The sequence below is a fragment of the Rhagoletis zephyria genome, unplaced genomic scaffold (genome assembly GCF_001687245.7).
Source record: "Rhagoletis zephyria isolate East Lansing unplaced genomic scaffold, Rhagoletis_zephyria_1.1 Rzeph_scaffold_04051, whole genome shotgun sequence".
Taxonomy (NCBI): Eukaryota; Metazoa; Arthropoda; class Insecta; order Diptera; family Tephritidae; genus Rhagoletis; species Rhagoletis zephyria.
Window position 1 is genome coordinate 16,727 of NW_016161134.1, and position 12,475 is coordinate 29,201.

The following is a 12,475-nucleotide window of genomic DNA, read 5'->3' on the forward strand; positions in this document are numbered from 1 at the left end:
AAGGCAATAGAAAGATGGTAAATCCTGTACAAAAATAAAGGGTAATACATAAGGGAAAGAATGATAACCCGGATTCCAACAAACGCGGTATGTGTCTAGTCAACACTCAAAGAGTAACAGAACTTGAAAAATTATCAATGACCTAGTCAAAATGTATGCTCATCTTTGCGAATTTGCAAAGGAGTCAACATCTATGGAAACGTTCAATAATTTAAAAGCGAAATATAACCTCAACGAATTTAATGATGGGATGCTACAAGAAGACATTAATGTAAATGAGATTTCTACAATATAACATACAGAGTTATAAAGCAAATAAATATAATCTTGAATATCTCATAAATAACAATGATATTGACGTTGTGCTTCTATGAGAAATTTTTACATTTAGTGAGAACGATATTAATCTAAAATTACTTAATTATAATCTTGTGCGCATTATCTCTGTATATTTTCACCCCAATATGTCACTTGCCGATTTCACGAATGCGTGTAAACTAATGTTCGATTTTGCAAATATAAATAATAATACCATTATTGGTGGCGATTTCAATGCCCGCTGCTCTGTTTTCGGTGACACGGTATCTCTGCCGAAAGGAACAATGATAAGCAATATGCTGTCTGCTACTAACCTCAGATGTCTAAATAACCACAAACATACGTACTATCAATCGCTGCAAAACAATGGGTCGCACAGCAGTGTTCTTGATTTAACATTTTCTAATTTTGGAGTTGATGGCTCCTCCTGGGATATATCCTCTGTGTATCTAGGTAAGAGTCACCATCTTCCAATCATTTTTCAACTCAAGGGTCTGTCAGCGCCTCAGTTCATACAGTTTAGATCCAACAAAAAATTAAATTAATCGATTGCAGAGCTTTGGCTCTCTTCTTCAATCAACGAGATAAGTGAGTCGTTTAAATTAGCCATTTCCAATTCCACTGTAGAGATTCCCTCAGAAGGAGGTTGGATGCCCAAATCGTGGTGGAACGAATCCCTTTCCATATTGTTTAGAAGGATGAAAGTAACAAGGGCAAAGTTAACTAGATATTGTAACCAAACAAATTATAATACCTATAAAGAGACTGTAAAAATCTGGAATGAAGCTAGAAACAAAGCAAAAAGGAAATCTAGACAAGAACACCTTAACGAAGTTTGTAAAAGCACCTCCAGTAAAGAGTTTTGGGCTTCAGTTAGGTCTCATAAAGCATTGGTTAACAACCCTGTCACTCGCAATAGTTGGGGAAAAAACCAAAAATCTAGAATATCTACTGTTTTTACAAAATCAAATACCCCCTGACATTCAAACCTTCAATTTTGTCCCTATGTTCAGTCAAAATACCATACCATTTGAACTTGAAGAGCTAGATGATGTACTAGCTAAAAAAACGAAAGCGTTGGCAGCTGGTTTTGACGGTGTCAAATATAGCATGATTAGAGCTCTCCCGCGAACAAACTTAAAAAATCTTAATCCAATACCAAAAAAGGGAGTTGATTTAAGTTGCATTGAAAATTACATCAATTTCAGTTTTCATCAAATTAATCAATCTCATATTAAAGAACAGATTAGAGAACATTGTTAATGAGATGAATATTATTCCAGCTAGAAGCTGTGCATATCGGAAGAGTAGATCCGGGGCAATGTGCATTAATGAGTTGGGCCACATGATTGCAAGACAAATCAGCCGGGGTTGTAAAGTTGTATTAATGTCACTTGATATATCAAAAGCTTACGATTGTGTGAATCTAAGTAAGTTTAGCCATACGTTCGATCGTTTTAACATACCAGCTGAGATGTCTTCGTGGATCTTGAATTTCTTTCATAGGCATGTACTGACTTTGGAGTCAGAATCGGTGGCTGTGACGGGTGGAATTCCACAAGGTTCTTGCCTCAGTCCGATAATTTTTGACATATACACTGCGGCCTTGCAAATGCTAGGTGATGAAAAAACAGCAATCTTTCAATATGCAGATGACTTTTTGCTTTTATCTTTTGACACCAATTTTGACAATGCAGTGAGGAACCTATCCCACAAGGCAAATGCTTTTTATGAAAGATGTGCGGAGCTAAATCTTAAATTTAATCTCTCAAAAACGCAAGCAATGTACTTTGCTAACGGGTCTAACAAAAGGCTCAATATAAAGATAAATAACTTCGATATAAGACAAACTAATTTTAAAAAATTTCTGGGCAGATACATCAACACTAGCATNTAAATCTTAAATTTAATCTCTCAAAAACGCAAGCAATGTACTTTGCTAAAGGGTCTAACAAAAGGCTCAATATAAAGATAAATAACTTCGATATAAGACAAATTAATTTTATAAAATTTCTCGGCAGATACATCAACACTAGCCTAACAGTCCATGAGCATTATACAAACATTATTAAGGACACCACCTCTAACTCAAATGGTGTTAAAATGATTACAAGCGTCAATGGAGGTTTATCTTCTGGACCTGCGGTTAATTTGTATAAGGCTCTAGTAAGAGCTAAACTCGAATACGCGGGAACAACTGCTTGCCACTCAGCCAAATATATAGATAAGAGAATTGAAATATGTATTTCAAAACCAACTGCTGCGCAGATGCTTGGGATGTACTGCTTCAACTCCCAATCACATCGTGTATGTTCTATCAGGGGAACTACCCTCTAAACTAAGAGCAATCTTCCTAACATCAAAAGAACTCTTGAATATAAAATTTTTGAATCCTCAACTTTATGAAGAAGTTGCGCAAGGACCGCACGTAAATTCGAGCTATAACTTCTGCTTTAACAAATATCACACTATTTTCAATAAAGTTGATAGAAATGTGGAGTTCATAGTGTCTAGGAAGTATAGCGTAGATTTAAATATTTTAACTCCTTTGTCCACAACTAAGTCAAATGTATCAAATGAAATTATTAGAACCCTATGTCAACAACGTGCAGAGTCGTATAAAAATAGAAGTTTTGTAATATTTGCCACTGATGCCTCTACTAATAATGGATCCTGTGGTATAGTGGTAAATTAATGGCCCTTTGTCTTCTCTTTCGGCTGAATTAATTGCGATTAAATGTGCTGTCTTGATAGCAGCAAAAGGTAATCTTAAAAATATTGTAATTTTTACTGGCAGCAAGTCTAGCTGTGTTCTTTTAAAAAAGCAACGTAAGAATAACCATACAGTTGCCCAAATTAATACGATCATTGAGGGATCATCTATCGAGTTCTGTGAATTTGTTTGGGTGCCAGGACATACCGGTTTTGTTCTGAATGAAAGGGCGGACAGGGCTGCAAGCAAGTACGATACTCTTTGGAAAATTTACAATTCTTTAATGGAAGAATGAGACCCGGAATACAAACTATTATCGCAACACAAGGGAGCTTTCTTTGCGGAAATATTCCCAGAGCTACCATCAAAGCCATGGTATCATAAATCGTCTCTATCTGTGGAATGCATCAAAATTATTAACAGACTTTTTTCGGGTCACAGGTATGATAGAAAATAGGTTCGATCCCAACGAATATTTGTCCTTTGCGTGATACTGAAGAAAGCCTTGATCACTCGGTCTTCTTCTGCGCTAAATATAATGCATTTAGATGCGATTTTGCTTTTTTTAATATTTTTCGTACAATTAAAGAAATCTTGTTAACGAAGGATGTATCTATTATTTCTCAGCTCGTAAGATTTCTTAAAATAGCTGCTATTAAAGTATAACGATATCTCTCAAATCAAGATTAATATATACGATTAAATCTAACTACATGTTTGCTTTGTTTTTGACTCGGACTACTTTACTACCATTGGCCGTAGACATATGACTGTTTACCATTGACAACCATTTGTTGACTGATCTGGCAATGTGGTCTCTGCACCACAGCTAATTTATTGAAATCTCAAAAAAAAAGTGAAATTATTAAACGCGTTTTATATTGTTAAAAAATAAAATAAAATACATTTAATGTACACAAAATGCCCGTGAACATTGCAAAGATCATATATTTATAAAAATATAAGTGCTAAGTGCTCTTTCTCATATGAAACTTTGCTAGTGCAACTGCAAAGAATTTACGAACGAATTAGTTAAATACTATTAATAATAAAGTGAAAAGAGTAATAAATAATGTAAATATATACGACTCTTGACACCCCGCCAAGTTTCATGACGAAATTCGTGATTGTTTTGTGAAAATAGCCAAAAACCGATGTAATGGAAAGCCAACCCAAATTCTGAAATAGGCCGTTTTTTTAAGTTTTCTGAGATAGGGCGTTTTCAAACTGGCTGCAGAGATAGGTCGATCTTTTACTCAGGTGTCGATATGCCTTTGTGAGTTTTTTGACAGCGATAATTGACAGCGGGATCTTCCACTCAGCCGTCGATATGCCGACTGTAGCGTACGAATCGCTTCTTATTTGTAGTCTATGTCTTTAAAATATAATCGAACAATCACACGAATACAAACATAAAATTGGTAGGTGCATTACGAATATTGCTTTATTGCTTTACTTGTTCAACACTCAATTAAGACTGTGTTAGTACCCACGCTCATAAAACAATTTGTTCTTACATGATTATTCTAGGCTGGGGAAATCCGTTCGTAATAATGCGTCGTCATCACTGTGTCTTAAAATAACTTGAGGCTGACATTCTCACCTGCGTTTCAGCCAGTATATTTATATTTTTGTATGTACATATATTTATATGTATGTAGAATCATTTTTATATATGTAAAATATCGCACATATATTTAGCAGTATTTCATTTAATTTGTATTTGAATAATTAAAATTCTTGGACATTGCTGAACTCGATGTGGTCATTGATGGCGAGGATGATTGTTGTTTGACAGCGATACAGCTCATTTGAGCGGATCTGTAATAAATTAACATTTATTGCACTCAGTAATTTTATACATACATACATACATAGATCTGTATTCATGTCAAAGGCGAGTTAAAGCGGTTGGAAAATTGTGTTAGCTTTTATCAATAGCTGTGGGGTTTAATATCGCCTTAATTAATGGATAATATCACTTTTGATTGTTTTTAACACATCCAATCATATGAATTATATATGAAATACATACGGGTAAACCACTAATTAGCTTCTGAACTATTAATCTTTGTAGCAAAACCCATAACTAGTGATAGAACGATACGAGTACCGAGTACAGAAAATCGATACTTTTCACGAGTCCTGAGTATTATCGAGAACTCGAATCGCGAATACCAAAAATAATCGACCAAATAGTTAAAAAACTGTTTTAAGTGAAATTTAAAAAAAAAAATCATATTAAAAATTTTGTTCGCAATTACATTGAATTTTTTTTAATTACGCACCAAGCGTAAAACTCGAGAAAAACGACTTCAAAGTTTGGAATTTACATATACTCCCATAGTAAAAATTAATATATATTTTGTTCAAGTGAGCCACTGATAATCGGTGCAGCTATGAAATTTTTACACAACCTAGAAGAAGAGGTAGAGGTCATTTCATTATTGAATAATTGCAAAATGAATCTCTTGCCTCACATTCGATATTGAATAGCGTGGTCTTCGGCTCGATACCTTGGTAATTCTCCAGTATAGCGGAATCCAACGAAATCCAGCCCATTCTCGAAGAAAATTTGTGTGGAATAGGGCTTGTTTCTTCCAGTTTCAACTATTATAAGCAAGGTCTATTCAATTTACAAATAGGAAGGGGTCATAAAAGCAAAGCAATCCTATTTTGTTTTACTCTTCGCGGTTTACCTTAAAGATACTTGGAAGTACGAGTATTATCGATACTTTTTTGCAAATATGAGTACTGGCGTCGATTCTTCTTTAGAGTATTCTAAATGAGTACTGGTATCGATACTTTTCTAAAAAGTTCTATCACTAACCGTAACCGCAAGTCATTCCGAAAGTACAAGGATTTCCTGCCTTTACTAATTCAAGACTTTAAAACTAATAATATACTAGTTATTTAAAATTACTGAGTGCTAATTTCAGCTGTTCTTCAAAGGGGATTCACCTCAACCAGGTTGTAGTTTTTTTTAGTAGTTTTAAGATCTTAATAGCAAAGGTATAAGCAAATGCAAATAATTAAATGCAAATTTTTTTACAAATGTAAATCTACAGCTTCTCATAAAAATACAATTGCCGTTCGGAGTCGGCGTAAAACTGTAGGTCCCTCCGCTTTGTGTGACAACAACAAGGCGCACGCCACAAGTCAGAGGAGAAGCTCGGCTAAACACTAACATATGTGTAAGCGCCAATCTATTATATATTGACATTGCTCTCATAAGAAGCAGGCTATAATAGGCATGTTTTATTCAACCATTACAAGCAAATAGCTAAATCTTGATCAAATAAAACGAAATCAGCTTATTTCCTAGGTTAGCCTAATTTTGACAGTTGTTTGACTGCAAATAGTGTCAAAGTAAGTTGTTGCCTATTTCTGATTGGCTGAAGGAGAAAATTTCTGATGCTGAATGGCAATGCCTCTTGTTCAATATACAAGCAAGATAGCTTTTCATAAGCCAATATAATTATGTTGGGTAAGTCCTCCATACAAAATAAGCTAATAGCTTAAATTTCTGGACAAATAAAACACGGCTATTATTATTATAAATCTACATAAGGCATGTTTTATTCAACCATTACAAGCAAATAGCTAAATCTTGATCGAATAAAACGAAATAAGCTTATTTCCTATGTTAGCCTAATTTTGACAGTTGTTTAACTGCAAATGGTGTCAAAGTAAGTTGTTGCCTATTTCTGATTGGCTGAAGGAGAAAATTTCTGATGCTGAATGGCAATGCCTCTTGTTCAATATACAAGCAATATAGCTTTTCATAAGCCAATATAATTATGTTGGGTAAGTCCTCCATACAAAATAAGCTAATAGCTTAAATTTCTGGACAAATAAAACACGGCTAATAGAAGTAAGTTCAATTTTCGAACTCATTGGAAATAGCAAACTTTTTAAATTTTTACGTTACTGAGAGAGTTAATTGTTTTCATTATTTGAAAATTAATTGGGACAGGCACTTTAGGAGGCACACATACTCGCAAATTACCGCTAATATATACATCTGTATAAACAAGTAAGTTATTATACAACTAATTCTTTGCCTTATTTGAAACGACGTGACGTGAGTAAATATTTAATTATTTCCATGTAAAGATTTAGCGCTTTCGTAGCTTCAATTTTAATACTATGTACAAGGTAATTAGTTGCAAAATTGTAGAAAGATGTTTTTACTTAGTTTAATCAAGCATCTAACAACTTCTTAACCCTTTCCATAAACTAGGTTTACCCAATTGGGAAAGAAAAATGAACAGAACTCCTCTTAACAATTCGTACGGCCTAAAGTGGCGTTTCTATAATGTCTTTCAAAGCAAAATAAAAAAAGACTAACCACCTTCTGGTCAGTTTTTTGTTCATCGAATTATGAGAAGTCTAAGCTGCAATTTATTTCGTATTTCACCAGCCCCGTCACCCGATGTGCAGAGCCATCATTCCACGCTGAGAATTTAGCTCACATTTAAATACCTTTTGTTCAATGGGACCAAATGTGTGTGCTCATGGAGCTCTGGATTTCTGCAGAAGGGTTAAATTGTATTAATTATGGTTTTTGTTTATTACTGTGGTGCATAATTAAACTTTTTCCGTTATGTCCGAGCACACTTGTGCACAAACTTTGTTTGTATAACGGTGTTTGTAACAGCCAAAAGTAATAGAGATAGAGATAGTACATAAGTATTTACAGTTCAATAATATTATATTTTGACGCCTAAATTTTTGCTAAGTGTTTGGCCGAACCTCTACCCAATTTGTGGTGCCCGTGCAGATGTTGTAACACAATTTTAGGCCGCTGATCCCGTCCAGCAAATGGTTCTCAAAGAGAAGCTCTTTTAAGGCAGAAGTATACCGTAGGACGACTGCTTTTAGAGAAGCGACAGCTTTTAAAATTTTGTTGATCTAATTACACTGGTAACATGACTTTTACACTCTGAAAACGACATGAAAGTTTTCCCACACGCTATTAATGGAATGGGTAAGATTATTAAATCAAATTTAAGAAAGAAAAACATCAAATTAGGTAAAGATAAAAATATGTTTCTGGAAATTAAATGAAATTGAAAAGAAGATATTTTCTTTTTAAAACAAAAGTGTAAAAATGTTAATCGAAAAGAAGAAAAAGAAAATTAAATAAATTTCTTAAAACCAATTAAAATCAAAAAGAAATATATATTATTCTTTAAAAAACAATAAACGCTAAAAATTAAAAGGCAAGTAAGAAAATTAAACAAAAACACGTAATTATAAAAAACAAAAACAATTCTGTACACGACATGGATATTCCTTCAAAATAGGCGGTGTGTAGGGTACATTTGCCTCGATTGACTGTGCTTTAAATTTCGTAATTGTCTAATCGTTAAATCTTTAAAATATTGCAGCTAATTTTGTATTCAGTAAGCGTGTGTACGGTAAGCGCCAAAAGCAAATCGGACACGCCCTCCGTGACACTGGGTGTCTAATGCTAAATGCCGCGGATTTATCACTGTTGGCTTTATTGGAGGAGAAACATGTGACAAGAATATTGGTAAAGAAATAAAAACTATTTGTAAACAAAATATAAAAGGCCAAACTAAATAAACAACATAAAGTACTTACATTCTACATACATACATATGTATATAACAGCAATGTTGTTATGTGTTACAGAGGCGCATTCATATTTGTACTACAAAAATACTACGTACAGATCTGATTTTTAATTACCTACGAACCTACATATTTTTGTATGTAAGTACATATTTATGTTGGGGTGGTTCTTATATATATGTAGCACATTTTAACATCAGATTTCCTAAACCTCAACCCCTACGACGATGCTACTATAGCCGACGGAGACGGTTAAGGCCGAGGCCACGCAATGAACGGTAAAGCGGCGAGCGGTTGAGCGGCTTAAAATTAAGCACCAAGCGGCATTTCTGAGCGGCATTTTTGTGTGGCACCACTCATTGCGTGGCCTCGACCTAAGGCATGTCGCACAGGCGACAAAGTTCAAATTCATCTATGCAAACTCAAAAAATTAAAATAAATATTTTTTCTCATCAAATAACCAAAATCGATACTACTATATTCGAAAATATCACAAGACTCAAAAAATTTTAATTGAATATAAAACAAATAAAATACATTAATATGTAAAGCAGTTTTTTAATAAAATTTCGGGGCCGCAGAATTGGTAAACTGTAGGAAATAATACCGTGTAAAAAATTATGTTAAGGCAGAAACAGTTTATTTGGCCGTATTTGATGAACAATTTTCAAATGAAACAAAAATGTTTGCAGCCTTAGGAAACGAATGATTACTTTGTAGGAAAAAAGTATAATTTTGTAACTGGCAGTTAAGAAAAAGTATTCAGAAATGATCTACATATATAAGTTTCCCATTAATCAAGAGGATATTTATATAGACCCAAATTGTTGGGCAACAAATGGAAGTAATATAACAGATATTAATAGGATAAAGCATTTAAAAGTGGTAAATTACACCACAGAAAGAAGAGTTAAACTTGTAGAAGAGTACAATAAAATTTTGTCCGAAAGTGAGGGGGACAAACAACACGTATTGCAAGTTGTTAACTACTATTGAGAAAAATGCACTAACACTACAAAGCACACTTTATCGGAATCATTTGCATTTCAGTGTTTTATTATGGTATAAAATAAATGAATATGAAACTAAGATTAAATTTTTTATGAATTACAGAAAGGGTTCCTGGTAATTGTTTAAATACTTGGGCAGAAAAATGTTATAAAAATATTTTTGTATTTTTTTTAAATTTAATTTTCTTGATTCTCCATAGGGTAATCTGAACTTTGACCCCTGTGCAACACGCCTTAACCGACGCCAATAGGGACCAAAATTTGTTGGCGATATCCTTGACCGTGGTTTTACAGATTGAAGGGGTGGGACTGAAAAATACTTGATTTGATTTTTAAAGGACCACCCTAATGTATATACATACATACTTGTACATCCAAATCGCGTGCTTTTAATTACATAATTTAATTTGTTTCCTCTGGGAGCGTAGGCTGACCTGCACGTAATTTTTGAAGTACAACTTTTGAAACGAAATGTTTAGTGTAAGAGGTTTTTTGTTTTATTTACATAACAAACTAAGCTATGATTACCTCAGTTGTAAATTGTTCAGAATTTCCCACTTGTTGCTGTTGTTATTTCCCATGAAAGCGATTGTGTGAACTACTCTCCGCGGCGTATGCGATGTTACTCATAAAATAGTTGTTAGGTTTTTTCTTTTTAATTTATGTAAATACGATCTTTTCATTGCTACCAAATTTGTGTATGTACTAGGGATGCCAAAAGATGCGGAAAATTGTGATCCCGGGATTTCGGGATATTTTTTAAGTAATCCCGGGATCCCGGGAGACGTAACTTTTATGAATATGAGCAAAAACCCAATATCTTAACATACCATGAAATAAAACTATTTAAAATTTGCTATAAACTGATTGTAAAATTCACATATTTTTTTAATACAGACAAATCTTAGCGTAATACCTTTTTTAAATTGTATAAAAAAAAAGCTGTGATCGAGGAACGCGTACATCACAAATAACACAGTAAATACCATGTACTTTTGAAAGTAATGATTAATAAAAAAAAAAAACGTAAAAAAAATATCTAAATAGGTTTATCCTATCTATTTTTTCGCAATTTACTCGAAATTCGTTAGGACGTACGAGTCAAACGGACCTCAGAATCGGCTTCAGCGGATCGAAATACATACATGTTGGTAGGTGGGTCTGGTTAAAAACGCACATGTTTTTTTTTGTGCCGGTGTTGTTATTATTACATTAAAAATATGTTCGCATTCAAAGGGGAGTCTTCTAATTTGGACCTGAAGTTTTTACACATAAAACCTGCTGATGAAAAACGCGTTTCGGCCTCAACACTTTTTGGCTGAACCGTCAAAAGGTAGATAGTGATCCCTATCTCCTCCATTAAATACTAAATATTTGAACTTCTTTTACCAGCACGTCGGATCACTTATAAGTTTTCCGATTTGAGGAAGTTTGAGAGTTTGATTTAAAAAATTATGTAACTTTTCCTTAAAACTTTCTGATTCTTTTACATTAGCGACGCTATGAGTTTTAAATCTTCTTCAAAAAAAGACCCAGGCTGCGATTTTAAAAGTACAGTTTCAATATTTTTGTTAATTGTACTCAAAACGGCATTTTACAAAAATACTTCAAATTCATAAACAAGCTCTTACTATCAATGCGATGTTTTAAAATTTTCGGGATCCCGGGATTAATGCAAGCATATCCCGCGATCTTTCCGACCTCAAAAGCAATGGGATTCCCGGATTGGCATCTCTAGTATGTACGTATTTTGTGCACGTACTCAAAAAGTTAACGCTGGTCCCTGTTTCGCTTTAATTTGTTTCGTTTTAAACATTGGCAAATTTGAAATGAAATATGATTTTTTTCTATTAAATCCCGTATACGGAAGTTGTAGAAATTCCAAGTGATTAAGGAAAGAATTGATGTGGATTCCTGTGTTTTTTGATGAGATAATGTGTAATGTAGGTACACTTCTTAAGAAAAGGCATTATTGAGAGTGTTGCTTAGCTTCTACATATATGTATTACTCATAAATAATGTGACCAACCGTACCTCTTTCGGAAGTACAGTACTTAATTTTCGGTGTTGTACTTCGTACTTCGAAGTACAGTCAAATGTACTTTGCGATATTTTGAACTTTAGAAGGGAGATTCTGTAACCAGTTATCGACAATTTTCCGATCGCTATCGCACTTTTTGATATACATGGTTTTGCGTCAAAAACTGCGAAAGCGATCCGAAAATTGTCACTAACTTGTTACAGAATCTCCCCCTAGGTCCTGTACTTCTCCGATATTCTGGACGATCGTCACATGGCCTGAACAGTATAAATAAAAATAGTGGAGGACGATGTTCTAAGGACTTTGAAAAGGAATCCGTATCTTACTGAACCTGTTGATGCACCTGGAGTGTTGTTCTGAGAGCCTGTATTGTTTTGGCCATATTTGGCAACAAGCCATTGTGCAAAAAAAGCGCAAGAGCTTTATACACAAAATGGAATCAGCATTGTACTAAAAGAGGCCAATCCGCCGATGCCCAAAGCTGCAAACGATCGAGCCCATATGAACAAGTAAGAGCAGCGTTGTCTACGGCTATGCCGAAGGCTTCATACCTTTCATGAGCATCTGAAAATTTTACTTTAACAGATTGCTGCATTTGAAAAAATTTATATATTCACAGCAGGCATAGATGGAGAAGATACATATATAAAATGTCATATCTAAACAATGAGAGGTATGGAAGATATACCGTATATAGCACCAATCTAAGTGATTTTTACTGCTGTGTGATCGGTACGTAAACCGGTAACACAATTTAATGGGTTTAGCTTCATACATAAAGGAGATATATCG

At 34.1% G+C, this 12,475-nt stretch overlaps 1 protein-coding gene across 1 annotated transcript; it reads left to right on the forward strand.

The window, feature by feature from the left end:
• Nucleotides 1–1,690: 1,690 nt before the first annotated feature.
• On the forward strand, nt 1,691–3,241 carry LOC108370179 (uncharacterized). Its single transcript, XM_017625453.1, has 2 exons — nt 1,691–2,197; nt 2,344–3,241. Exons 1-2 carry the CDS (start codon nt 1,706–1,708, stop codon nt 2,653–2,655), a joined length of 804 nt encoding a protein of 267 aa, XP_017480942.1. The 5' UTR covers nt 1,691–1,705; the 3' UTR covers nt 2,656–3,241.
• The last annotated feature ends 9,234 nt before the right edge of the window (nt 3,242–12,475 follow it).

What these genes read in the sequence shown, in the direction of transcription:
- LOC108370179 (XM_017625453.1), top strand. Translation starts at nt 1,706, where the DNA reads ATGTCACTTGATATATCAAAAGCTTACGATTGTGTGAATCTAAGTAAG. An exon ending in AAAAATTTCTGGGCAGATAC is followed by an intron (nt 2,198 to 2,343) that starts ATCAACACTAGC and finishes CTCGGCAGATAC; the next exon opens with ATCAACACTAGCCTAACAGT.